General features: G+C 48.8%; 12 protein-coding genes and 1 non-coding gene across 13 annotated transcripts; 6 read left to right on the plus strand and 7 right to left on the minus strand.

The window, feature by feature from the left end:
• Positions 1-150: 150 nt before the first annotated feature.
• Positions 151-1,479, minus strand: AO090701000667 (putative inositol 5-phosphatase; the record flags this gene model as incomplete). Its single annotated transcript, XM_023237205.1, has 1 exon — positions 151-1,479. One exon carries the CDS (start codon positions 1,477-1,479, stop codon positions 151-153), a length of 1,329 nt encoding a protein of 442 aa, XP_023092236.1.
• A 337-nt stretch (positions 1,480-1,816) lies between these two features.
• Positions 1,817-3,807, minus strand: AO090701000666 (putative pyruvate carboxylase; the record flags this gene model as incomplete). Its single annotated transcript, XM_023237206.1, has 3 exons — positions 1,817-1,990; positions 2,360-3,719; positions 3,767-3,807. 3 exons carry the CDS (start codon positions 3,805-3,807, stop codon positions 1,817-1,819), a joined length of 1,575 nt encoding a protein of 524 aa, XP_023092235.1.
• Positions 3,808-4,579: 772 nt separating this feature from the next.
• On the plus strand, positions 4,580-7,352 carry AO090701000665 (uncharacterized protein; the record flags this gene model as incomplete). The annotated part of the gene is made up of 3 exons (XM_023237207.1): positions 4,580-4,648; positions 6,585-6,684; positions 6,745-7,352. 3 exons carry the CDS (start codon positions 4,580-4,582, stop codon positions 7,350-7,352), a joined length of 777 nt encoding a protein of 258 aa, XP_023092234.1.
• Positions 6,472-6,545, minus strand: AO090701t00010. Its single transcript has one exon. It is a non-coding gene; the product is annotated as a tRNA-Ile (tRNA).
• A 283-nt stretch (positions 7,353-7,635) lies between the features above and the next one.
• Positions 7,636-8,691, minus strand: AO090701000664 (uncharacterized protein; the record flags this gene model as incomplete). The annotated part of the gene is made up of 1 exon (XM_001823421.1): positions 7,636-8,691. One exon carries the CDS (start codon positions 8,689-8,691, stop codon positions 7,636-7,638), a length of 1,056 nt encoding a protein of 351 aa, XP_001823473.1.
• Positions 8,692-10,634: 1,943 nt separating this feature from the next.
• Positions 10,635-11,290, minus strand: AO090701000662 (uncharacterized protein; the record flags this gene model as incomplete). The annotated part of the gene is made up of 2 exons (XM_023237208.1): positions 10,635-11,122; positions 11,254-11,290. 2 exons carry the CDS (start codon positions 11,288-11,290, stop codon positions 10,635-10,637), a joined length of 525 nt encoding a protein of 174 aa, XP_023092233.1.
• Positions 11,291-12,546: 1,256 nt separating this feature from the next.
• Positions 12,547-13,578, plus strand: AO090701000660 (MDR family NADP-dependent oxidoreductase; the record flags this gene model as incomplete). The annotated part of the gene is made up of 1 exon (XM_001823419.1): positions 12,547-13,578. The coding sequence occupies one exon, from the start codon at positions 12,547-12,549 to the stop codon at positions 13,576-13,578; it is 1,032 nt and encodes a 343-aa protein (XP_001823471.1).
• Positions 13,579-16,938: 3,360 nt separating this feature from the next.
• AO090701000658 (cytochrome P450) lies at positions 16,939-18,642 on the minus strand (the record flags this gene model as incomplete). Its single annotated transcript, XM_001823418.1, has 4 exons — positions 16,939-17,136; positions 17,186-17,937; positions 17,993-18,193; positions 18,276-18,642. The coding sequence occupies 4 exons, from the start codon at positions 18,640-18,642 to the stop codon at positions 16,939-16,941; spliced, it is 1,518 nt and encodes a 505-aa protein (XP_001823470.1).
• Positions 18,643-19,249: 607 nt separating this feature from the next.
• On the minus strand, positions 19,250-19,945 carry AO090701000657 (uncharacterized protein; the record flags this gene model as incomplete). Its single annotated transcript, XM_001823417.3, has 2 exons — positions 19,250-19,747; positions 19,886-19,945. The coding sequence occupies 2 exons, from the start codon at positions 19,943-19,945 to the stop codon at positions 19,250-19,252; spliced, it is 558 nt and encodes a 185-aa protein (XP_001823469.3).
• Positions 19,946-20,763: 818 nt separating this feature from the next.
• AO090701000656 (SDR family oxidoreductase) lies at positions 20,764-21,996 on the plus strand (the record flags this gene model as incomplete). Its single annotated transcript, XM_001823416.3, has 6 exons — positions 20,764-20,818; positions 20,882-21,140; positions 21,194-21,357; positions 21,416-21,615; positions 21,672-21,822; positions 21,875-21,996. 6 exons carry the CDS (start codon positions 20,764-20,766, stop codon positions 21,994-21,996), a joined length of 951 nt encoding a protein of 316 aa, XP_001823468.1.
• Positions 21,997-22,595: 599 nt separating this feature from the next.
• On the plus strand, positions 22,596-23,960 carry AO090701000655 (uncharacterized protein; the record flags this gene model as incomplete). Its single annotated transcript, XM_023237209.1, has 2 exons — positions 22,596-23,820; positions 23,932-23,960. The coding sequence occupies 2 exons, from the start codon at positions 22,596-22,598 to the stop codon at positions 23,958-23,960; spliced, it is 1,254 nt and encodes a 417-aa protein (XP_023092232.1).
• Positions 23,961-24,321: 361 nt separating this feature from the next.
• On the plus strand, positions 24,322-24,753 carry AO090701000654 (uncharacterized protein; the record flags this gene model as incomplete). Its single annotated transcript, XM_001823415.3, has 1 exon — positions 24,322-24,753. One exon carries the CDS (start codon positions 24,322-24,324, stop codon positions 24,751-24,753), a length of 432 nt encoding a protein of 143 aa, XP_001823467.3.
• A 773-nt stretch (positions 24,754-25,526) lies between these two features.
• Positions 25,527-26,709, plus strand: AO090701000652 (uncharacterized protein; the record flags this gene model as incomplete). The annotated part of the gene is made up of 2 exons (XM_001823413.3): positions 25,527-25,766; positions 25,855-26,709. The coding sequence occupies 2 exons, from the start codon at positions 25,527-25,529 to the stop codon at positions 26,707-26,709; spliced, it is 1,095 nt and encodes a 364-aa protein (XP_001823465.1).
• Positions 26,710-27,314: the final 605 nt, after the last annotated feature.

A 27,314-nucleotide genomic window follows, 5' to 3' on the forward strand; every position in this document is an offset into this window, starting at 1 on the left:
TTCCGGTGTTTGAGAGTGAAACGAGTTGCCCCATTTTTCATGGTTCATAGCTTTTCTTGGGCAAAAGATCAAGAATGATCGACATGGGGCAGAGTGTTTCGGGCCAAGATCTTAATGCAACTGTCAGTACGCTCCCAAGCAGCGTAAAGTTCAGGCATTAAACAGCGATCGAAGCACAAGCCATGCCCCTAATACTCCAATTACCGAGGCCACCAACAGACCATTTCCCTCCCAGGTCAAGCCCAAATATGCTAGGCAGCCTACTACGAGCTCTTTTCTCCGTGCGGCGTCTCGTTTACTCGCCCATTCCGGGTCAATCCGAAACGGAATTGCTGACTGCGTTGCATCCGCTGGAGGCCTTGACGACACAGGAACGGAAGCCGACAGCGCGACAGCGCGATGATCTGACGTCGGAAACAGCGGCAGAGAGTTATACTTTAAGGGCCTAACCCGCGCTTCCTCGCCCAAACCAGGCAAAGTTTCCAAATACAACACACGATCACACCAACTAGGCCAGCGTGTACTGGTCCACAGCCACTCCTCTGAGCCGGTGCCACGAGCTGCAGCCTGACGCGCAGCATTTGTGTATTTGTACGTCGGAGGAAAGGTTATCGGGGCTTCTGACAGGCCATGGAAGCTTCGAGACTGTCGCATCTCCCGGGTGAGCTGATCCTCTTTCAACAAGTGGGAGAAATGACGGGGATCGGCTGGATCCACCTCTGCTTGTGGAAACCGGGCACAATCCTCGCTTCGTGGCGATGCATCAGAAGTGCGATAATTGAGGTCGCCTGCCAAAAAAAGATAACTCGTAGGAATAAAGATACCCCGGTAATCATCGCCGGAACTCCGTGTGGAACTGTTTAGCAAGGCTGTACTCTCGGAGTCGTCCCCTGTTTCAGCATTCTCCCTGGCTCTCGGAGTCGCACGATCAAACACTAATCGCTCTACCATGCTACGCCAGTCCTCGTTCCTTTGCCGTACGGCATACTCCATGGGCGCGAGGTGGGCAGCAATGAAGGTCAGATCCACTGTGTCATCAAGGGTATTCTGCGTCGCGTACGCCAGTCGCGCCCCAACCGCGCCCTTATTACCCATTTGCTGGAATCCAAACCCGACTCGGGCAGTATCAATCGAAGATATACGTTCTGCCACATCGGATCGAGCATACACCATCAATCCCGTCATCCCACTATTGTCTGTGACCATATTGACGTAATGTGTCTCCCAGCGGTTAGACACAGCGCGCTCCACTACCTGACTCAGGGAAGCAAAATACGGTGCCAAAAAAGAGCCACCGAGAAATGCGTATGCAATAGGTGCGATTTCTTGAAGTGATAGGACGATGAGGTCCGGCGGCGTGGGAGCGCTTGAACTGTCGGTGAGGGGCAGAGCATCGAAGAAATGATGAGCGAAACGGTCGACGTCAACAGGATTACGGGCACAATTGAAGGTGAGCATATAGAGAGTAAGGCTCTCCATGATAGGCACAACTTCAGTCCGGTCAATTAAGTGAATAGTTTTATGTATATGGGGGGATCAGTAGTGGTAGAGAGATGAAAGCCTGGAGAGATTGGGGTTAACGGCGACCGGGACGGCTGTCAATTCCACCAGTTCCATGGATTGATGGTTTGGGACATCCATGTGACGATCAGTGGATCCTTATCGATAACGATCGGAGATTTTGTATGTTTTACACTTATCGGAAGAGCAAGTCTTGTTCAGCTTATATTATTCCAGCACAATAAGCCCAGTATTTGGAAGCAAGAAACTTGTGTCATTCGGATATATGTCTATGACTCATAATATTTTCCATTATCTACAACTTTCCCCGGACTTCTTCCTCAAGTTCCACCAACAACATACCCTCTGCCACGTCTTCTTCCTCTTCATCCATTTGATATACCCACCGAACTCGGCCCCCTCGTGGGCTTCGCACCTCAAGCTCCATCTTCATCTGCTTGACAAATGCCACTACTTGATTTTCTGACACCTGATCCCCAGTTGCCACCAAAACCTCAATCAGCTTCCCAGAGAGAGGAAGCACAATATGGCGGGGATTGTGCACATCCCCACGGCGATGGGAAGACGAGACTAGAGCAGATGCAGTTGTAGATGTGCTGTTTAGCTGCAGTCGATAAGCCATGGAAGAAGAGGGCGTGGTATATTTGATTTCTGCGGCCATAGAAGAAGGAAAATCATTTTGCAAAACTCGAGTGAGCTGGAGATGATGCTGCTGCACGGTCCCTAAGGGCTCTAGGGTGATTGACCATGCATCTCCAGGACGAAACAGAACATTGGTTGAGGAGATACTCGGCATCATTGTTGAATGAAACGACTGTGCAGATGCTTCATGGCGAACAGATTGAGCAATTGTCTCTCCTGATTGGATCACATGTCCAAGATGTCTTTCCAGCCACTGTGTATCGACCTGTCCTGTCAAAATGTCATCATGGGAAAGAACTCCTCGTAACAGGTTCAAATTGGTCTGCACCCCAGATATCTTGATATCGGTTAGCACTCGCCGAGCTTTCGAGACGGTGGCCTCCCAACTGGGCGCAGTGACGATGACCTTTGCCAACATGTTATCAAAATTCGCTCCAACCGTAACGGGGCTTGAACCCGACGTATCAACGTGGGTGTCAATGCGAACGCCGTGGCCACTTGGCACGATAAATTCAGTGATCTTGCCTATACTTAAGTGGAAATCCCTAGTTGGGTCTTCGGCGCACAATCGCAGTTGGATAGAGTGGCCCTGAGCCTGTACCGGGCGGTCTTTCAGCAACCCAACTTGAGCGAGCGACAATCCCATGGCAAGTTTGAGCTGTGTCTGCACCAAATCCACACTGGTAATGTTCTCAGTAATGGTATGCTCCACCTGCAGGCGAGGGTTGATCTCGAGGAAATAGAACTCTCTTCGGTGGTTGTGAACTAGGAATTCGACTGTTCCAAGAGATCGGTATCGAATTGCCTTTGCCATGCGAAGGGCGGCATTCAATACTTGCTCCACCACCTCCCGGTTTTGCATAAGCGACGGAGCGAATTCAACGACCTTCTGGAAACGACGCTGCAAGCTACAGTCACGCTCCCAGAGGTGACACACGTCAATACCGTCACCCACGACTTGGACCTCAACGTGGTGAAATCCATCCACAGCGGCCTTTTCCACAAAAACCGTCTGTGATGGTGACTCGTTAGTTGCTGCCCGCACGGCGTGCTCCAGCTCGCCTTCCTGCCGCACCAAGCGGATACCGCGGCCTCCTCCACCATCAACCGCCTTGATCATAATGGGGTACCCGACCTGCCGCGCAAACGTGCGTATCTCTTTCAAATCGGAGGTGGATCTTGGCATAGCCGGCAGAACGGGAACTTTACATTGCGTTGCCAGCTGTTTGGCTTTGAGTTTGTCTCCTGTGCAGGACAGTGTCTCGGGTCCAGGACCAATGACAGTAATTCCAGCATCATGCATACGACTGGCAAATTCTGCACTCTCGCTAAGGAAGCCATATCCGGGGTGCACAGAGTCAATGTTATGTTCGCGGCTCAGATTAACGAGCAACGGGATGTCCAAGTAGGCCGCAGCAGATGGTATTCGCACTGCATGGTGGGGACGTCCAATATCACAGTGAGAACGATCGTCATCTGTATAAAGAGCAAATGTCTCAATTGATGGCGAAAGTTCGCGTGCAGCTTGAAGAATACGGACAGCGATTTCGCCTCTGCTTTATTAGACAAATCCTCGCATACAGGTCGGGATCTTGGAAAATACCTGTTTGCGACCAGGAGCCGCTGAATAGACTGGGCACACATTTTTGCAATCGAGCTACATTTAACAAGAATGTATGTCTATCAACGACTAAGTACGGCGCTATTCACTGTTTCTATTGCGTCGAGAAGTTAGCCCTCGGACCTCGGAGCGAATGAGATCATTACCCCTCATAAGGGTTTAGGGTATAGTTTGGAAAGAAATACAAACAACAGATACTACCAATCACTATATGGCGATAATCAAAATAATTTGAAAGGAAGTACAATGCCAGAGGATAAGTCATCGGCAGCGACCAGAAGGCTAGACCAAGTCTCTGCGCATCTCTCGCCGCAAAGGCTCCCTCCCGACTATGCGGATGTACGCTCCCAAATCAGTACACTCCGCAAAATTGCCGCTACGCCCGACATCAATCGACGTGGTTACATTCGACAGAAGCAGGCAGGAAAGCTCTGGGTGCGGGAACGTCTCGAAGAACTCCTCGATCGCGATAGTTTCCAAGAGATTGGCTCGTTATCCGGCACAGTAACATGGGAGAAGACCGGACCCATGCGGGAGAAGCCCGTTTCATTCGTGCCGAGTAATAATGTTCAGGGGATGGGAAAACTGCGCGGTCGCCGGGTACTACTCACCGCAGATGACTTCTCTCTTCGAAGTGGACACGCAGATGGCGCTACTGCAGGAAAGACAAACTATTTGGAGAAACTAGCTTTAGCACTCAAGTTGCCCGTCGTGAAGCTTGTTGATGGTAGTTCAGGCGGAGGCAGTGTCACAACCATCACCAAGGCAGGTTGGAGTTACCTGCCCTATGTGACAATGTACAAACATGTGGTGGATCAGCTGAATCAAGGCATTCCAAATCTAGGGGCAGTAGTTGGGCCAGCTGTATGTATTCCGGTCTATCCGTTCTTTTCCTAAGCTGAACGCAGCTCACCGAGAACAGATTGGCCTTGGAGCCGCTCGCGTCGTCTCCTGCCATTTTTCTGTCATGGCTGCAGATATAGGCTCGCTTTTTAACGCAGGCCCAGAAGTAGTCAAAGGGGCAACCTTTGAAGAGGGGCTGGACTTCCAGTCATTGGGCGGGCCCCTGATACACTGCACCAATGGGACAATAGATAATCTCGCTGCCAATGAAGCTGAATGCTACGAGCAGATCCGTACTGTCCTAGGATTTCTGCCTAACTGTGGTCGAGAGACGCCACCTGTCATCGCCAGCAATGACCCCGAAGACCGTGAGGATGAGGCGCTACGTCGGATTATTCCTCGCCGGCAGACAAGAATGTATAACCCACGAACCATCATCACTAGCGTGGTTGACCACGACTCGTGGTTCGAGATTGGCGCACTCTGGGGTCGTACTGCTATCGGGGGTCTAGCAAGACTAGGCGGGCGGCCTATTGGAGTGATCTCCTTGAATTGCGAAGTAAACAGCGGAGCACTAGACGCAGCTGGAAGCCAGAAATTGACGAGGTTGTTGAAGCTTTGTGATGTGATGAACCTACCTGTGTTGCAGTTCATTGACGTTCGTAAGTCTCCTCGTCTATTATCTCTTCTACGGCATTTACTTTGTGACATGCTCGCTAACATTATCGTAGCCGGCTACGCCATCGGTACCGTTGCCGAGCGCACTGCGACAATGCGCTGGGGTGTTGAGCTAGCTAAGGCCTACTACTCAACTACAATGCCAATATTCAATGTGATCACTCGACGAGCGTACGGTGTGGCTGGTGGCATCATGTTAGGCGCCCGTGACCCAGTTATGCAAGTAGCCTGGCCATCGGGGCAGTGGGGATCTCTGCCACTCGAAGGGGGCATCGAAGTTGCCCATCGCCATGAGCTGCGCGAAGCTGAAAAAGAGGGCCGGAAAGCTGAGCTGTATCAGGAACTAGAGGAAGAATACCGGCGATTAATGAATCCGGTGCGCACAGCGAATGCGTTCGGAGTAGAGGAGATCATTGATCCTAAAGACACGAGAAAGGTGTGCTGTGCATGGGCACGGCATGTGTATAAGGCTTTGACACCGGAGCGATTGGCAGATCGGGCTGCTGGGAGAATTCAGCCGGTGTTCTCTTAACCCTGGGCCATGGTTTAGTCGCATAATCTAACTGCGCTGTAGAAGTCAACTCGAACTTCAAACCATCAGTAATATGATACAATTAAGTGTGACACGTTAACAAGTCCCTTCTATCGTGGGCTATCAACTTCAGGTGATACTGATACTAAAAGGTGGTGGCACTCATCCAACAGAGAATCCGAATATATATACATATCAGTGATGGACAGGATTTTAACCCTATTGCGCTGAGCATCTAAGACTCATCGACACCTATCAATCCCTTGGATCAATATATAAGTAACCGGCTAACTTATTCTGGTAAATTCCGGTTATTATAGTTAACGTTTTCAGAATATCATTTAACTAGTTCATATAATTTCGAGGGGTGGAGAAATTAGGGACCGGATATTCGGAAATCACAACTTGGCAGCCCTCCAGGCGTTGATATAAAGACTCGGACTACCGCTGTCTGGAGGTAGGTGCCTTACAGCAGTTTTCTTTTCAGTCCCAAGCGCTTAACCGAGAGAAACCAACATAAGAATTCCAAATAGGACGGAGAGCAAAAAGGAGCTAGCGAAGTATCAAAGCAAGGGGTGAGGATAAGAAAGTTCCAGGTGAGATATCCGAAGAAAAATCCAAAAAAGGAAATAGCTGGTCCCAGGGAGGCTCGAACTCTCGACTTCTGAGTTATTAGCTCAGCACTCTAACCAACTGAGTTATGGGACCGCTTGTTGAAAGTGCTTCGGCTAAAAAACATTATCAAAGGAAATTAAAAATACAATGGCCACCATCATCAACGGGCAGGTGTTTACCCCCGGGCTTGCGATTATCGACTCCCCTCAGCCCTATACTCCACTCGGAGGGGGTAAGTATACATGCCCCCCCGCCCTCTTCCGTCGCACTTACTGATATGAATCGGTGATAGACAGCCTCCAAGTAGCCATTGACGTCTCTGGAAACGGACAGCTGACCTCCAGCCCATCCGATGCCACTAAATTCAAGGACATTACTCTCTTCCTTACCTCGAATGAGCTTTCGAAGAACTTCACCATCTCTAATGGCACAGAGCCCAAGGGCAATGCCTATGTCGGTCCTGTCCTGGAGATCAACCCGTCTACTAACGTCCAACAAGTCAACTGGAACTGGCCTGAGTGCTTAGTGGGTGACGAGCATAGTGGTTCCGGCTCCGCGCGGGGATCGTACAATATCTCGATCCATCAGTCTTTCAAGTGGGATGGAAAGGACTACTATACGATTTTCGACTTGCCTGTCAACATCACCAATGCGATTAGCAAGTCGGACGATAGGGTCGATTGTAAATTGTTGGAGAACGACTTGCTCAAGCCCGATGAAATTGCCGCCAGCAATGATACTCTGCCCGGGCAGCCTTGGGTGGATGCAGATGCTAGTGATGGTGGTAATAGTAGTAGCAGCAGTGGTGGTGGGGAGACTAACAGTGGTGGCCGTGTTAGAGGTACTATGAAGCAATGGGGTCTGTTTGCCATGGTGGTTGGGGGTCTGTTGCTGGTTTGAGGGGCTGGACATGAGCACCTGGCGGATTGGATCTTCTGGATTTTGACATATATATATCTTGTAATTATATCTATATACAATTCTCTCACACGTCCTTAGGCGATTACCTATTATCGTTTGAATTAGTTCCTGGAGGTAGCCTCAGGCATGAACAGTTAATGACCGTTGCAGGTGACAGTGGCAGAACTCATAGTTTCCATGCCTACTCCCATATCGACAGGCAAAAGCAAAAGGTATTAGGATAAACAACTCCCAACATGACATCGTTACTGACTCAACAGTCCTAATGCGACTTCCTCTGCGCGCTCCAGGAGCGGAAATGGTCTGCCAGTGTCTCCTCCAAAGGTCGGTAAACGATCTTTAACTCCTCCACACTGGCATGATTGTTGATATTGAATCCGATACCCAAATTCAATTTAAGCCATTTCTGGCTTAAGCCGAGTAACGGTCCACACAAACGCACCAGCGAATTTGGAAGCTTATGTTCCGGAATCCGGCTGGAGTGAGCAAGTGAGCGTAGGATGCGAGCAAACTCCACAAAACTATGCGTCTCTTTGTCGGCTAGGATATAGCGACCATGCGAATCCGGGTTTTGGGCTACTCGAAGGTGAGCCGTGGCAACCTCTCGGACGTCGACAGTGGCAAACCACAGGTCTGGAACTCCCAAGAACAGTTCGCCGCGGAGCAGCTGGTCAAGTAGAGACAGGCTGCCAGATTCTGATGTGGGAGAGAGCGACGGGCCCAAAACCAGCCCGGGGTTGATTGTCACTAATCTCCAGCGCTGTGGGCTCGGTTGGGCCTCGTAGTATTTCCACGCCTCCTTTTCGGCAATCACCTTAGAATAAGAATAGGAATTGTGGGTGACGGTGCTGGTGGTGTTGAAATACTCGCTGGAGAGTGTATTATCCTTCATACTCTGCACATCTGCGTTGTCCCCAAAGATGGCCGCTACCGATGATGTGACGACGACTAGTTTGATCGTTTCGCATTTCTGGACCGCATCGAGAACATGTTGTGTTCCTTTGAGAGCTGGCTCGACTACCTCTTTCTGGCCGTCACGGATCCGACTCTCGATAAAAAAGGGTGAGGCAATGTGGTATACCACCGAACAGCCCTTGGCTGGCTCGTCGAATGACCCTGGTTTCAGGAGATCCGCCTCAAATAAAGTCAATTTCCCGGGCCATTTGGCCTGCATATCGAGTAGGTGTTTGATCTTTTTCTCGTTCTTTATGCTGCGAACCGTCGCGCGGACCTGATGACCGCTCTCGAGTAGTTGTTGGACGACATGACTGGCTATGAAACCACTTGCGCCTGTCACGAGGCATATATTTTCTGTCATTTTCAGGTATCACTCGTGTCGGATCACAGTGTAAATGGCAGTCCCTGTTCTACCGAATTGTGTGTGATGCCTTTTACTTTCTCGATTTCGCTTGAATCTCCTGTTTCGTGACTACATGGGCAGCCCCGGAATTTATATCCGAGTGCTAAGTAAACCAGTTCAGAAAGCTTGTTCGATCATAATAATTTTCTACATCATGCGATCCAATTCTGTGCATATCTTTATTTGCCTCCCACCGCGATAAATGGGATAGAACCATGTAAGAAAATCTCTTAAAACCATACGCACGGGTGTTTACATCAAATACTAGTATCTACCCCAAGGCAATAGTGTTCGGGATCGGGCTGTTAGTTCCCCCGATCTGCTGGAGGCATACGTCATGAAGAATCCAGCAAAACACGGTTCAAGTAAAGTTTCAATTATGGAGCCAGAGTAAAGTTAGCGTATGTCGCAGACCCTGTAAAGTGGAAGTGGCAATAATAATAATGATTGAACGAGCCCCTGGACACATGGATTGTCGCCTAACTTGATAAGCCAGAGCTCTATGGCGGTATCTAGGGGCGCTTATCCCGGCGTGGCCTTCACCAAGGGCCCACATAGCCCTAATTGTATATTCAGCAATTTAATTGCCCCTTAGAGATTCTGCTAGCAGAAAATTAAAATTACTATATTGCAATGTGAATTTAATAACTTGCAATCAAACCAGTAATACAGCACATGAGCCAGCATTAAACGTGTCTCAATACTCTATCCCCGGAAAGCCGCCCAAGCCTGAAACGCCCCTGCAGCCGCCGTAATAAGACCACTAGATATCACCCCTCCCCTAAGATACGATACCGAACTACCCCAAGCAATCAAAGTAAGTAAACCAGCGATAGCCCGGTTCAGCGGTTCATCCAGTGCCTGCGGATTCAATGACCATTGGAGATTCAGCAAGGCTAGAAAAGGTAAGTCAGTTAGAGCACAGGACAATCCATGGGATTGTAAGTATAAGAGCGAAGAAATATACCAGTTAACACTAGATAACCACTCCCTTGAAACCATCCCACAGTACTGCAAACATATGCTATACTGGGTAGTTCTTGGAACCGGCGCAATCGCATGAATTTACGGCTGGAGAGCTGCTTCTTTGTCAGGTTTTATCTGTAGTGGATTGGGATTGCTAGTAACTAACTGCATGTCCAAAGGCGAGGACTAGAGAGCCGTATGCTGCAGCTTTTAGGTGACCTGGGTTTGCCATGGTGTGGATATGTCGGGTATGGAACGAGGTAAGTAGTATGGAGTGGTCTGGAAATAGGTCAGGGAGTTGGATGTTATAAACGTTCTATGTCCCTGATGTAGACTCGGATGAACGTGTTTATGTCTTCCGATAACCTAGGTTGAATTGGCAGAGTTGGAGTAAGTACTAAAGGCGGAACTCCGGTCTTGAGCTTCCCAGGCTTGGGTCTTCGCCTAGCCAAATTTGGGGTGGCTTGCGAGGTCCCCTGGCCTGGACCCTTACACTTCCTTGTGGGATACTTGCTATTATCTTATATCTAGCTGAATCTCTAATGATTTAAGATTTTTCCATCTCCGGATGATGTCTATAGCTTAATTGCCACCTTATGATGGGTGACATACGAGTAACGTAGCATACGATTGCAGTATTCATCTGTGCGAACTGATAATGGGGATTTGACCCAGGATTTTGTGCAGTGGGCATATGTTTTCGGAAGCTCGGGATTTTATTGCTAAGTCGCAAAAAGAGGATGAAACCTGCTTTTCCAAGGGCTTCTCTACCAATTGTGAGGAGAATGAGAACAGAAGCGAAAACATGTATATTAAGTGGTACGTTCTTAGACGTATGAAAATAGTACATAATGAACATAAACAACCCCAAACGACAGACAGGAAAAAGAATGGAAAAGGAATGCCTGGACATGACCACTATCGGCCAGATCAGGCTATTGCGCATTCTCGGGCTTGACAACCTGGATAACCACCTTCCCCAGACCACCGCGATTGCTGTACACAACCTGACAAGCTTTTCGCACGTCTTCGATATCCCACATATTAGCCGTGGTTCCAACCACAGGTTTCAACTTGCCCTTTTCGACATATTCGCGTAAGAGATCCAGGTCTTTCCCACTGGGCTCCAGGAACATATATGAGTACTCCACGCCGTATCGTCGTGCACGCAGCTTACGGACGCCATCAAGCAGATTCAAAGCTTGTTTGTAGACGAAGGGTAGAGTCGGGCGATGGGGAAGTCTCATGACTGACGAATCCTGTAGCAAATTTCCCGACGGCAAGGTTGAGATCGAGATAATCCGACTGGTCTTCGGCCGCATCAGGCATAGATATTCCATGGCAAGGCCAACGGTATCGAACAGGAAATCAACTGAGCCGTGTGGGATGGCATCCTTTGGTTCGGACTTCGTATAATCGATGACTTCAGTAGCGTCAGCAGTTGATTTTATGACAGGGAGGCTGACTGAATGGAGACTTACTCTGATCAACAGTTCCCTTTCCTAATAGTTCGTCCACTTTAGGGATTTTAGACGTCGACACTGTCGTGATCACCTTGCCGGCATGGAAAACATGCTTTGCTAGTTGACATGCATATAAACCCGTTCCACCCACTGCAACGTTGTCAGTATTTGCATCCACTAGAGGCAAAGAAGGGATCATACATCCTGCAGGCACAAATACAGTCTTCCCCGCGAGGTCACCATTATACTTCTGTAGTGCCTGAAATGCCGTTGTTGCGGCCAGTGGAATGGCGGCTGCGCTCTCGAAAGACAGCGATGGTGGTTTGAGAGCAATGAATTCTTCCGGGCATTTAGCATATTCACTCCATGCTCCCCGGTGTGACTCTGGTAAGCGAACGTAGACTTCATCACCGGGTTTAACCCGGGTTACACTTTGCCCAGTTTTGGTCACTATACCAGCACAGTCGTATCCGATCTTGTAGGGGAACCTGGTCTATGTTAGGTACGGGCACTTTCCTTGGGAGGGTGTGCATACGTGTCTTTGAGTGCTGCTTTTAAAACACCTTCTGCCTTTTTCAAATCAACCGGATTCACACTGGCAGCATAGACTTTAATGATGACATCTTTTGAGTCTGTGATTTCCGGCTCTGGTAGCTCGGAAAGTATGTACCCAGACGGGTCGGAGTAGGAAGGGATGTTGATCGAATGCATTCTTGAGTATAGATTCAATGAAGCCACTTGAAGAAAGAGAAGATGAACTGCTGTTGAGATGCAGGCACAGTGACGTTTTTCAAAGAAAAAGCAAATTGACGACAGAGCTCGGAGCTGGGTTACATTTCTTATTCCTTGGCACTGGAAGGCTTCGAGTAAATAAACTTTTGAACGCCACCCACGTTCTCGGTTCTGTTGAATTAGTCAACGAACCAGGTGATGAATAAACGGAGAAATCTATTAAGCTCTTGATAGTCTATTCATGCGCAGAATATCGCCCCGACTCCGCCTTAAAAATGAAATGGTGGAGCTATGAAACGGTTCCTGCCGTCGGGAACGGTCAGATCAAATCCTCCGCCAGGACCCACCACGACCACGCTCTCGTTTACTCATCCTGATCAACAGGGTCCATGTTACTGTATTAGAATATTAGTGAACATCTTGGGGCTCTGACTAATGTTTGCCTCTCCTATTCACTGAATTCGAAGATATTCTCGATGAGTGGGCTTGAAATGTCTACGGCAGTCACAGCAGCCCAGGGCTGACCGTTGCCCTATCGTTATTTTATATAAAGACAGAGAATCCCAGGACTTGATTCCTTTCACTCATCACCTTTCTCAATCAACTTCAGTTTAATTAATATATCCTCCCGTTTTTCGAATATCACAACATCATGAGCTCCAACAAGGCCTTGATCTTCAAGCAGGTCCCAACAGGATACCCTGTACCTGGGAAAGATCTGACCATCCAACCAGCTTTATACGATAAGGATATAGCTCCCGCTGAGAACGGTATCGTTGTGCAATCCCTATATGCTAGTTTCGATCCTTACATGCGGGGTCGCATGAGATCCGCCGACACGAAATCGTATATTCCGGGATTTGAGTTGGATAAGCCGATTGACAGCCTCGGTATCGCCAAGGTAATCCGCTCCAATAACGCTGCCTACAAAGAGGGAGACATAGTCATCGGCCAGATCCCAATCCAAGAGGTTGTTTCGCTGGATGAGGGCTCAATTGCCAAAGTCCGCCTCCTCCAAAATCCCCTGGGGATTGATTTAAGTGTTTTCCTGGGCGCCCTTGGTATGCCTGGTCTCACGGCATTTTCGTCCTTTTACAAGATCGGTAAACCCAAACAGGGTGAAACGATCTTTGTCTCCGCTGCCAGTGGCGCTGTTGGTCAGGTTGTCGGCCAGCTCGCGAAGCACGAGGGTTTGAAAGTCATCGGTAGTGTGGGCTCGGATGAAAAACTGGATTTTATTTTGAATGAACTTGGATTCGATGGTGGCTTCAACTACAAGAAAGAGAAGCCTGCAGATGCCCTGGCTCGACTTGCTCCTCAGGGATTGGATATTTACTATGAGAATGTTGGAGGTGAACATCTCGAGGCTGCCATTGACGCATTGAATCAATTCGGCCGCATTGTCGCCTGTGGAATGATTTCCGAGTACAATAGTGCTCCATACCCGATTACGAACCTGCACAAGGTTGTTGGCAAGAGTCTTGAGATGCGCGGATTTATTGTCATGAACCCAGGATTTGCTGATGCCTACATGGAAGAGCACCAGATGAAGGTCCAGAAGTGGATTAGCGAAGGGACTTTCAAGGCTCTGACCCATGAGACTGTTGGTATCGAGAACGCAGCCGAGGGCTTGGTGGGCATTTTCTATGGCAGGAACAAAGGTAAAGCTGTTCTGAAGTTCTAAATCTGTACATAATCATGGCCTGAGCACAACAAACATGGTCTGTTTTGAGCAATTTCATGGATGCAATTACAGATGCCATTGAGCAGACTTCGCATATCTAGCGAGAGTACCTAGTCAACTGATAACCGAATTTGGTTGTACCTTTTATATTCTATAGAGATAACCACCTAGAATGAGATGTATGAATCTATGAACAGCCCGTCTCGCAAGCTGACCCGCATCTGGTTAGTCTGACCCACATTTCCTTAATGCCCGTCCCACAATTTAAGCCAATTGTCGGGAAGCAATGCATTTGCTTTAGAGTAAGTGGAGAGATTGCTCTTGTTCCAGCCCGGGAACAAGAGACCAAGACCCTTCAATCTCTGGGCCTTATTTAGACTCGGTCGAATATTCCATCCGTCACCAGCTGCCTCAGGAAATCTGGCACCTTTACGCGTTAAGTAATGAGAAAAGCCCCCAAGACGGCAAGAAGGCAGAAGAAACACACTCGCCGACATGAAAATACCACACAAAACCCATTGCAGTGCGGACAGAGACACCAATGAACATGGACGGATTGTCAGGAAGCACGTGTGTTGGTCATACATGTGTCGTCGTTCCACCGACTCAGACTATAGTGTATGTTAGCTTGGACATAGGCAGAGAAGAAGGAAAGATTGAAACCTACCTACCTACCAAACGGCATCAGGGTACGAACGACTTCAAGACCATACATGCGGATGTCTACTACACCCTGTTCATTCTGCCACCGCCTTCGAAGCAAGTCTACTGAACCATGGGCTTTTCTTCTGATATATACTCCGTACCACACAGTGTCATCAGACTTCGAACGGCCATTATACTACAATATGTTTATCCGAGCGCCACGGCACTTCTCAGATATTGCTCGCTATGCACAACAACAAGCTCATGGGTTACTTGAAAAATAGGGCGTTAGGATATTATCATACAAGAGGTTTGCCGATGCGACCAGCCACTCGGCTCCACATCGGTAGTGATTAACCGACTGCTGTGCTGTTTCCCCGCATCTTACGACGACTTCGGTCGATCTCCCGCATCGTTGCCAAGCGCTCTGATTCAGACCCGTCGTACTCCAATTCAACTCTATCGTCTTAGGGTAATATACCCTTTGGAAAAGCAACTTACTTGATAAGCTGCTCGTATGCACAATGGCCCACCGTCAATGGCTGTGCAGCGTCTGTTCCACTCACTTTACTCGGATGGAGCATCTCAGACGGCACCTCAGATCACGTATGCAGACCACCGTAGCCACATGAAGTTGGCTAACAACTGCAGATGACAATGAGCGGCCATACGCATGCGCATTATGTCAGAGAACCTTTACGCGAAAGTACGTTTGATGGTAGCCGTTTTCTGATCGCGTGACTCTAATGTCGCAGAGATGCAATGAAACGTCATGAGAAAACATGCAAAGTACAGACCACGGCAATCAATGCTCTTGACACGTTGCCCCGTATGTATGATAAGGGAAATAATCACAGTGTCAACGAAGCTCTTTTCCAAAACACAGACTCAGCCATAGCCAATGAGGTCGCTTGTCTACCCAATATCCCTGCTTCATCTGATTTCGAAGCCCTCGACTTTTTGTACTCCCAAGATCTAACACCAGATAGCACGGCCCTGGCGGAGAGACTAGAATTTCTAGCTTATTTTACAAGCGCTAAGGGAATGGCAACTTTCTTGGACCAGGACACGCTTAATCAATGGCAGAAGATGTTACTAGAGTATGAACGACATATTAAAGTGTATGGACACGACCGTGATGCGACGGTTCCGGGTGAGGTTTGTCACATAGCTGGGATACAGGTCTTTCCAAATTCATGGGAAGAGGCCTCTGAAACTACTATCGACCCGTCTGTGGTACATATGACTTCTGACGATTCAGATCTGCTTTTCCTTCAAACCCAAGAGATCATTCATGATATCCAAGCCATCATTGCTCAGAAAGCGGACAAAAGTATTATAAAGTTGGACTGGAGCCCCTCGGTGCAGGAATCATGCAGCATCTTGTTTGCACCCAACAACATACGCCGTTTCTTGGGATATTTCTGGTCCCTCTGGTACCCAAACTGCCCAATTGTACACCGACCATCGTTTGATCCACAGACAGCACCACCGACTCTATTATGTGTTATGGTAATTATCGGGGCTTGTCTTTCGCCTCATGATGGAGATGGGTCGCTTGCAAGGATGTGGCTCGACACTGTGGAAGAGTTGGTATTTAGCAACGAGATATTCCAGGAAAGGTCTGCCATGGCAACTACACCGCCTGTGCTTGAAGGACAAACAGAATGGAAGAAAAGGCGTGTAGAGTGTCTGCAGATGACGTACTTAGTATGTTCATTACAAAAAAGAGAGGGCTCCATCGAGGCACAGACGAGAAGTCGCAGATACCGTCATGCAATGATGGTCACGGTAAGCCTTTTTATGTCCCCGATCATAGCTTTCATGCTCACATTAGAACAAGCTAGTGAGAGAGCTTGGTCTTTCTGCATCGCACCGAGATCTCGAGCTGAAGGCCCCTTCAGAATCTTGGTGGCGGAAATTTATTGTCGAGGAAGAGCGAATACGGTGAGATCAATAGGCAATTCGCATAAACTATTAGTTAACATTGTATAGAACCCTCCTATACGTTTTCTGCATTGACTCGGCAATCACAATGTTGCATAACTCGCCCCCACGGATGGTGGTGTCCGAGTTGAAAATGGATGTGGCCTGCCCCGAAGAATGCTTTCAAGCGGGATCAGCCACGGAATGCTTTACAGCTTTGAGTGCATGGAAGGATAGCGTATTTTGGCGCGAAAGATTGTCAATGTCGGCCGTGGTAAAGAGAATCTGCCAGAGAAGCTTAGAAGATCATCTTCTGCATGAATTCTCTCGAATGGGAACTCTGAATATGTGTACACTTGTACTATGTAAGTGCCAGCATATACACCTTCGACCCGCTACTGATAGATTCTTTGGTATAGCACTCCACTCGCTTATATTTAGTCTTCAGAACTCACTTATCTTCGAGTATACATTTACGCCCGTCCAGACTGGCTTGGAAAACTGGGGACGTATCTGGAACAAGAGAATTCCTGAAGACAGATACACACCGGATAATCCGCACACTATCTGGAAGAAAATAGGCTTTGTACGGTATGCCGCCGAATTCTGGCATTTGGCACGAATAATCGTGGCTCGAGTACAATCGGGAAGTCTTGCTAGAAGCCAAAAGGAATCATCTCGATACGACCATACAGATATGGTGGATGTCAATGGATTAATCATGGAATATCGACGAATGAGTCTAAATGCCCCTTCACCTATATAATATCCGTGAAGTAAGAATACCAGCTACGCTTGTTTGGCGCTGGATGTCCGCCTGCGGACCTTCACAACGAAATCAGTTGGCTTGACAAACCAATAGTTCTCAGTGGACCATTTTTGGCTCGTGGTAGTAAAGTCGAAGTCCCGAATTAGACGGGGTATCATTTTCGACATTTCGAGAATGGAGATGTGTTTTCCAAGACACGTTCTCGATCCAAGACCAAACTATCCGAAGTTAGTGCTATTCTTGAGGACGACGAAACAAAGATCTCACCGGCATGTACATCTCATTCATAATTTTCAGTCTTTCCGGATCAGCCTCCGCCTCTATCCAGCGCTCGGGGCGAAATTTCTTTGCGTCGGGGTATATTTCTTCGTCATAATGGGCCACCCACGTGTTTATTCCTACTGTAGTGCCCTCCGGGAAGTAATATCCACTGATCTCGGCACCACCAGCGGGAACGACCCTCCACAGCGGGAGACCAGTGGCACTGTGCATACGGAGAGCCTCCTTCATCACGGCTTGGAAATAAGGCATTTCCTGACTTTCTTTGAACGTCACACGAGCACTGCAGCGGCCCTGCGCGGTAAAGTCATCCACTTCGCGACGAAGTTTCTCCAAAACCGCAGGATAGTGCAGCAGGTGGTACATTATTGAGGAAAGACTGATTGCAGTAGTATCTGATCCGGCAATCACGTTCGACAAGCCCATCATGAATAAGTGATAATCAGTGACCTTCTCTGGATCCTTGTCTCGAGCGAGGATCATCTTCTCGAGGAAGTCCTGTGTCTGCAGCGTCCCTTGCTCCGGATCACGCTTGGCAGGCTCACTGTGTCGGCGAATTTTCTCCTGCACGTACCGCATGATGTACGTTCTTCCGCCCGCGCCAGACCAGCTGAAATGGCTCAGAAGCTCGAATAGCCGCGGATGCCATTCCGGGTAGATACCGATCAGAGTACTGTACACCATGGTCTTCTGCAGTGCAGCGATGGTCCCTTCGATGTCATCACCCTGGTCCAAAAACCCTAATGTCATCAATACATAGTCATCACAGACCCGAAGATACATATATGTACTCACCGAACCGCTTTCCGAATGTAATCTCCCCAATCACGTCAAAAGCATAACACTGGAACCAGTGCCCAAGATTGAGACTTCCTTCCCGCTGGGCGTACTCCGTCAACCTCTGAGAAAAGATATCGGCGCAGTGGTCCACAAATTCCTCATAGTGCACCAACGAACTCATCGAATACAATCCCGAAAATCTCTTCCTTGTTTCAGCTACATCTACCCTTAGCTCTATACTCTCGTACAAACCACAAAGCAAAAACGAAATTAAATGAAATAGAAAAAGAAAACATACCATGCCTCCGAACATCCCGATCGGGAAATAACGTCCACCGCTCGGGACTCGGATGCTTCCACCCCTCATACCATGCCGACTTGGTAAACTTCGTCCCCGTCCCGTAAACCAGCTTCACGGCGGCCCGGTCACTGATACTGTAATGGTCCGGGGCGATACGCACAACCGGACCATACCGCTCATGAAGACGGACATTATCCTCTTCAAAGTGGCCCCGTCGCACACGATCAAAGTACCATAATTTCGTGAGACGAGCGATGAACGGCCCAGGAACAGATAGGAGGGATTTAGTTGTCAAGGTAATGTAGATGAGATGAAGAACGTGGTAGGATACGATGAGAACTGGGAGAAGGAGTAGGATATACATCTTGAATTATAAATTCTCCTGCTCTCTCGAGGGAGTTTCTGTGCTGATGATACTGCAGAAAGAGAAGCAAGATGGGCTTACGCATGCGTTATATAGATCGGCCGGATGCAGGTGTGTGCTTGTTTATTGGTTCCGGGGATGGGTTTGATCATCAGGTCTTCTCCGCCCCCACCCCCACCGCCACTGCGGAGCTTATGGGGATGGGGTGCTTGATTGGATTCCAGATTTATTGAGGTTGTATCTTGCTTATTGGAGTCTAGTATCTCATGGTGATATTATCTACAACGTTATAGGACAACAAAGCACCACGTCAGTTGGTTGAGAGCCCTCTCAATTTTCAAGAACGCCGAAGAGTGATGCATCTCGTTGATTTCTACTTTTAAAAACATTATATATACGTAGAAAACTGCACTGGATCCCTGCAATGTCATTGCGCTTCAATATACATAACATAAATTATAGAGTTATCGCCCTGAACCAAAAAGAAAAAAAAAAACGGGGAGGAGATACACCGCTTCTCAGGTATACAAACCACCATCAAACCAAAAATTAAATAAATAGATAAAAACCCTCAAATGGCCATGCAAACAAACCAAACCCTGACAATCTATTTTCTATCCCCCCAAAGCCCAACAATACCCATCGCAAGCGCAAGACCCGACAACACGGCGCGCACACGCTGGAATCTCCGCTCCGTAGCCATCTCCCGCTGCACACTCTCGCCATTAACATTCTCCTCCGCCTCCACAACGACAAGATCCTCCTCCTTCTTCTGGGCATTCTTGCGACTGAACGACGCGCAGCCGGCATCCTGGACGAAACTCTGGATCCACGCCTTGAAGCCCATCGACCGGTGGAAGAAGTAGTCTGCGACGTAGGTGCCGGTGATCGAGGTGGCGATCATCCAGATCAGGTACGGGTGTTTACGGTGTTTCGGGGAGGCACAGTATGCGAAGAGGAGGCAGCCATTGGCGACGTTGGTGAGACGGAGCCCGTGTTTGCGGTTTAGGCGCTTTACTTCGTGGAGAGCGCGGGAGGCGTTGGCGGAGGTTGGGAGGAGGGATAGGGATGGGATGGTTACGGTTGAGGCGGAGTAGGAGAGGCCCTGGGTTTTTTGGTTAGTATTTTCGTTTCCTTTTGGGGGCTTTTGGTTTCTTGATAGTGGTTTAGGGGATTGTCGTGGTTGGTGTATGGTGTTTTGAGGGGTTTGGCTTTATTTTTGTCGGTGGAAGGGAGGACTTACTGTTAGAAGGCCGAGGGAGACGGTGCCCACGAATTTGCTGACGGTCAGTGGACAGGCCATGATGGGGAGGGAGAGAGCTATTGAGAAGGAAAATGCTCTATGGGTGTGGTAATAGAGATCGAAATGATCAGAGATCCCTTGCGATAGTTGAGAGTGGTTCATTCACGGTGTGTTTGTAGATGAGAGGAAATGGAATGGAAAAGAAAAGAACAAAAGAAAGAGTAAATTGTTTGATTCATGTGGAGTTTTGTCAAACATGACGTCGTGATGGTGGCCCAATGCCAGGCGGCCAATCAGAGTGTCCGGATTAGCCCGTCGGGAGGATCGGTTGATGCTGTACATCGTTGGATACATCTAGAATTGTATTAATCGTATATCTATGTCGATAATGGTACTGCTTGAATACATTTGAAAAATATACGGAGTACGAAGCCAGTATATTAGTTAATTCTGCAAATTGACGCGAACTTCTCATATCGGAATAGACCAGCAGTATCACTAAGACAGATGCACGTGATATATGCAACCACATCTGGATTATTGGATATCTTCATGAACATTAGCGGATTCTTAGTATGTACACCTACTTATACTCTATCTGGGACTATTCAGAGTGGTGTCTTGCCAAGAGCCTTTATACGTGTCGTACTCCGCACTAAATAATGTTGATTAAACATTTAAATGATTTGAGGTTTACCACTCCCGAGGCACCGACCGAGCCGCGGCATTGCCCCCCATCCCTTTCTACGGTGGAGCATCTCCGCAAAAGCCAATTAAGAACTGAGCTGCGTGCACTGGAATATCACCTCTCCGGCCTCCAACCTTCTATCTCTGTTGTACATACTTTCATACACCGGTAACATACACTCGTAGACAAAATGCCCCTCGCCAAGTCAGAATACCTGAGTGATACGTGGAAGGACGGCCTCTTCAGTATGTATTTCCACGTTGTTTTTATTCAGTTGGCGACATGTGAATATCGCTAAACTCGGATAGCAAACAAGGTCGTTTTCTGCACCGGAGGCGCAGGAACCATCTGCAGTGCTCAGGTCCGCGCCCTCGTTCACCTGGGTGCAAATGCCTGCATCGTAGGCAGAAATGTGGAGAAAACCGAGAAAGCAGCTCAGGACATCGCTACGGCTCGTCCAGGTGCCAAGGTCATTGGCATCGGTGCGGTTGATGTGCGCAAGTTCGACAGTCTGAAAGATGCAGTAGACCGTTGTGTCAAGGATCTTGGCGGTATAGATTATGTTATGTATGAGCGAAGCCCTTCGTCTTTGTCTGATCCCTTCAATTAACGTTGTTCAGCGCTGGTGCCGCCGGGAACTTCCTCGCTTCGATCAACCAGCTTTCCGTCAACGCTTTCAAGTCTGTGATTGATATTGATGTTCTGGGTTCTTACAACACCTTGAAAGCCACCATTCCGCACCTGGTTGAGTCCGCAAATAAACACAAGGTTGACTCCAAGTCCCGTAAGCTTTCAACGACCTCTCTGTGCGATCGCGAGAAATATGCTAAGTTATTCATTAGTGAAGCCCTCTCCGCTAGGCACCGGTGGACGCATCATTTTCGTTAGCGCTACCATCCACTACAGGACCATGCCCTTCCAGACGCATGTGTCAGTAGCTAAAGCTGGCGTCGATGCCTTGTCGCACAGTGTTGCCGTTGAATTTGGCCCACTAGGCGTGACTTCCAACATTATTGCGCCGGGTCCAATTGCATCGACAGAGGTAGGCTCAAACCTTGTTTCTGACATCGACAAACCTTCCCATACTGACTGGATCAGGGCGTGGATCGCTTGGTTCCTGCCGATGCTATGGAAGGATACATAAAGACGCAACCCTTGGGACGCTTTGGCTCTGTCCGGGACATCTCAGATGCCACGGTGTACCTCTTTGCTGATACCGGAAGCTACGTCTCAGGTCAGACACTAGTTGGTATGTGCCCCGCGTTTCATTGAGAAGAAGGCGGACTTACTGACTTTTGCAGTTGATGGTGCAAGCTGGCGTATGTCTGCTGGTGGCGCAGCATCTGGAAGCCTGGCATATCCCGACTTCCTTCTTTCGGGAGACGCCGTTCCTAACGTGAAGGGACAGAAATCGAAGCTTTGAGTTTTGAGTTGATATTTGCACTCTGTGGATTTACTTTTTAGAATAACAATAGGTTAGACATTCAATCGGATAAACGGTTGTGCACTTTATCTCTTGACTTGTAGTCAGTATGACCCAGTTCAAAAGGCGGAGCTTACCCAGTGTCACACTCAACTGAGCACACAGCTACATACCCTCTCGGTGTCCATCAACTTCCCAAGCCAACTGAACAATGTAAACGAAGCTATTCACTCTTCTCTCAGTAACCACGGATGATTTCCATATGCTGCAGCGCACTATGTCCCTGATTACTGCAGCTCTGGAATACTCGTATTCACTCAATCCTCAAAAGCTATCATGTTTGTAATGGACATAAAAGCCCCGAATTACCTTTTGATGAAGCATGCATGCTCTCTTCTATTTCCATGATTCCTCCTGTTGTTCTAAATCTGATTCATAGCGATAGTAGCATAATATCATACTTCAATTGTGACTTTCCTGTTCTATAACTATCACCTCACATTCGCTGATTCCAAGCTTGCAACTTTCCTACTACCTCTCGCGATCTACCTCTTGATCTACTTCCTTTCTATACAATTCATTCAATACCTCTATTCGTCATGTCCTTTCACGGAGGATTCTCACAATGGACCTGGCAACAGGCTGTAAATTACACACAAACCACATATCTCCACCACCACCAGCAGCAGTACAGCGACAATATCGACCCACAACAAACTCGAAGAGATGGATATAACCTCCAAGCCAAAAACCAAGAGCTCAAACAGACAATCAGCGTCCTGCTGTGCGAGAAACACAAATACAGAGAGGACCTCAAAGCCTCAGAACAAGCGTACCAGCTCGCGCAACATGTGTCGTACATTGCGCAGTCGAATTCTGAAACCCAGAAGCACTATTTTCACTCAGCGGAGGTAGCCTACAATAAAGCCCAAGAGCAGACGAGGAGATATAGCAACTTGTTGACCGACGCGTGGGTGAAGACGAGGGCGTTGGAGGCCCAGCTTCGGTTTCGGGGGTATACGACCAATCATTTGAATGCTATGTTGGAGGACAAGCAAGCTATGATCGATGAGTATTGGCGGCGCATGGGGCAGCGCGATAATATGTGCTGGGCTGCGGATACCTGTGCGTGGAGGTATAACTTGGTCGAAGAAGGTGAGATTCTAGGGGAGATACTCTTTCGGATCAGTCGTGCTGCTGATGAGATGGAGTGTCTCTTTAGGGGCTATCGGAAGGGTTTGACTGATAGGATGGATGTTGTCTCGGAGGGTGGTGATGGGGGAGACGCTATGTGGCGTGCTGCTCCGCGGGCTGCAGCTGGAAATGTCGATTTGGCTTCTTTGGAACGCGATTTAGATGCCTTGATCAATGGTGTCTGGCCTGCTTGTGGGCTCGGTTCTGTTCGGGAGAGAAATTTCTCGAGCATAACAACTGAGGCCCAGGCTAGTGGCGCAGTCAACGGCACAAATGCGCAGATGCAAGAGGAGAGTGAGAGCGAATACGAGCCGCCCGAAACAATACACCAACCGTCCACCCCGGGGAAGATGTTTGCCAGCAGCACCCAGCCGCTGCAGGTAACGGTTGTAGGTGAGTGGATGGCAAGATACGTCACGAGGTGGGTGGTACTGAGCAAGAGTGATGCAGGGCGAAACAACTGGTTTCATATGTATGGCACTGGAACCCAGGATGTTTTTATGTTCAACGGTCCGCAGGATCCAGTCGGTCAGCCCATAGATCTGCATGCCTTTATACAAGATGTGGAGCTTACTCAAGCATCACAGGAAACCTTTGATTGTGGCATGTTCTGTGCCCTGCCAACACAAGGTCAGTGTGAAATGATAAAACAAAGACAATGGGTACATTCAACTAAGACGGAGGCTACCAGTGCCATAACCTGACCAGGGTGATGTTTTACCTGGACAATGGATGACAAAGGTCGGATGCAAGAGAATGGCGAACCTTGAGATAAAGAGGGTTCCAGATCCTTTCCTTTTCACACAAGTGACGGCTAACATGCTCGATGTTGATAGCTTCTCTGCGAACGTCTCTACGTCAAACTCAGTTTCTTAGTCCAGGACAACAGCCACTCCGCGTATCCAGAGCAATCTGGAGAACGAGAACAAGGAACACAAAAGGAAATAGGACGAAATGAGCATTCCAGGCGTTTTAAGGTCATTTCAACCATGGCATACGGGAGTGATATATTTCCCGGTGAAGGCCAGAGCACCTGTTCCACAACGACAATCAATACCGAGGCTCCGGCCCATAATAGATCCACAGCGGATCAGAATATCTCCATCGCTTCAGGTTGCAGGCTACCAGGCTATGCAGAATGCCACACCAGCAGAAGAGCCGTCAATAGCGTCTATGCGCTACAAATCGTCTCGTTTGTACATGAATGCGAAGGGCGAGTTGGTTCAGATTCGGGATCCAGCAACTGATGTCAAACAGGAAATCTCTCCAGTGATGGAGCAATCATCTAGCCAGGAAAGTGATATGGAACGGCAGAATCTACAGAGCACATCCTCTTCAAGGGTTGGGGCCAAATGGTGGCTGGTACTGCTTTGCTTCGTATTCTTGTGGTATATGCGACCCAGTGGTGAGACTGACCGCCAGAAATTGCTAGAAACAAACCAGGCACCGAAAGATTTGCGAACGAGAATCCAGAGGAATCGAGACTCGGAATTTGCATTTATGCAAATGTTAGCTTACGAGATGACCAAGAGATCGAATATAGATCCGATGGCATTGGGGTGATGCGAACTGTTCTTTTTGGCGTGCAAACATTTGGAAACCTCACTAGTTCAGTCCTGGAAAGGGGGCTCATTCTCTTGAGCGAAGAATGAGCTATCTCAATGGCACGGGGGCAAACCACCTTACCAGTCGCAGCTGCCAGAAACATCTATGGAGTGTTTTGACATTTCGTTCCTTCCAATTCAGCCTGGCGTCGGCATTGACGGTTTGACCTTGTTAACATTCAATGTACGGAGTAGGCCTAGACAATGAGAAGCCGGAAGCGGCGGAAAGGGTTTAATCTGGCGCTGGACTATAGTAGATGAAGTCCACGGTATTGGTGGCTGTTGTGAGATCTCGCTTGAGGGTAGAGTTAATGTTGTTGTATGTCTTGAAAGCTGGTGAACAGCATAAGCTTTCATATGCTGCACATCCAAGTCTATTTTTAAGATGGAGTCGAACGACGGCCCCCCAGGATGGGAGGGCACTAAGCCCTATGGAGTAAAGCTTGGAACATAGTGTTGCGTCACGTACTCCGCCACCAGCCATTCATTCAGCGAACCAGAACAATCCATAGCCGCCCTGTCCTTAATCTTCAGGCATACACATTTCCTTTATTCCCCCATTTCCATTCCCTCTAACCTCTCTCTGGACTTCTTTCTTTCTCTTTCTTCCCCCCCTTCATCATTTATCGTCATCTCCTTTGTCTTCATTCAACTTTCTGATTATATTCCACTGATCATATTTAATCTCTGTCCAACTCTCATGTCCATCCTCTAACTCCTTCCACCAACATCATGCAGCTCCGTTCGTTCCTTCTCGGGAGCGCCGCCGTTCTAGGCGCCAACGCTTTCCTAGTCGTTCCGGAAGTCGAAGTAGAGGCCATCGCCTCTGAACCTGAATTTGCCGGTCTCCATCCTCTTGAATCTCACTCTTCTCAGCAACAGAATGTCGATCTCCTCTGCACTGAGTGCCCTTTCAGAGAAGTCACCGAAAATGGGAAGGTCAGCTGGACTGACGGTTTCCAAACCGCTTTGGTAAGTGGACCCCCTCCCCCACCCATCGTAGTATAGGGCTTGATATCTTCGACCAATTTCATACAGAACCACTAATGATTCCCTATAGTCTCTGAACTTCTCGATTGAGGATGGTACCTTACTGGCCAACGGCCGTCAGATCTTTCCTCCCCCTCCTCCCACCGTCATCACCGCTGTTCAGCGCCGTCTATCGGATGACCAGGAGTCGGAGCCTATCCCGTTGGGATATGCCGTCGAGATGTTGCCGCTGCCTTCTCCGCCAGAGGAACCTATCGATTTGGTCGCTGTTCGCTTCACTGTCCTCGACTTGGACAGCCACCCAGTCCCGTTGAACACCGTAGCAATCAGCCTCCTCCACGACCCCGAGGGCAACCTTTACATGGTCAAGACCGATATCGAGGACAACACCCCCAACCGTGTTTCTTGGAGACAGTGCCGCGGAAAGCCCATGTGCCTGAAGAGACTTTTGTTCAACCGGATTCGTGCGTTGTTCGCTGCCGCCAAGGCCCGTATGCTCGGAGTTATGGGCCCCAAGCCACAGTGCGGTCGTCCTCGTCCTCCTCATCCCCACCACGATGGTATGCCATTCCCGCCCCAGGCCGAAGGCCACGTGGGACGTCCCGGCCACCCTCACCACCACCATATGCACCATGGCCCTCACGGTAACTGGGAGCGCACTGCCTCTCGCGTTGTCCGCTTTATTGTCATCCCGGCTGCGCTGGGCGTTCTGGCAGGATTGGCTGCCAGTGCTGTGGGTATGTTGGTCGGTCAGGTGGTAGTGTTCTTGTGGCAGCGCTATCGCCGTTCTGACCGCGAAGAGTCTCTGGAGCAAGGCACTACTTCTGAGAAGCAGGGCTTGATGACCGAGTCTACTGATGACCTTCCTCCTGCCTACAGTGACGAGGAGGAGCCAGCTGAGGCCGCAGCCGACCACAAGAACTGAACGAATTTTACTTTTTTCGGGCGTTGAGATAGAAGGAATCTTTCTTCTGGGAAGGACAAAGGATCGGCGGGAAGCTATCTCAGCTCTGTCAAACAGGAATAGGATCTAGGAATTTTTATTGGTTGCCAGTGACTTTTAGGGAAGATTGACTTGAAGCCTGCTTTCTTTCATTTATCATCACCGTTTCCTTCTACTTGGTCTGCTATCTCCTTCATCCGTCCTTTTGTTATTACTATATTTGTATACTCTGCCCTTCCGGGAATGTGCTTCGCCCGCGCATCTCAACAATCCCAGAGAGCTGTTGTGTAGTTCGGTTTTCTATGAGTTTAGGAATCGAAATTGTATTAGTCCCCGACTAGTCTATGTATTGCTCTGGAACGCACAACAACGGCAGGCCCACTACACTCCGCATGATAAGATATGATATCGCACCAGAGAATGCATGACACTGCTCAATAGAACGTGACGCCGGCCGCTCTTGGCTGTTTCACCTGCAGAGCATCACGTGAGGGTCAGCGGCTGGATGCCTTGACGGGAAGGCCGCCGGGCGTAAGGTTGATTCCCCTCTTCCGTTTCTAGCAGTCAGTCTAAACATCTCCGGCTCC

Source organism: Aspergillus oryzae, chromosome 5, assembly GCF_000184455.2.
Source record: "Aspergillus oryzae RIB40 DNA, chromosome 5".
NCBI classification, from domain to species: domain Eukaryota; kingdom Fungi; phylum Ascomycota; class Eurotiomycetes; order Eurotiales; family Aspergillaceae; genus Aspergillus; species Aspergillus oryzae.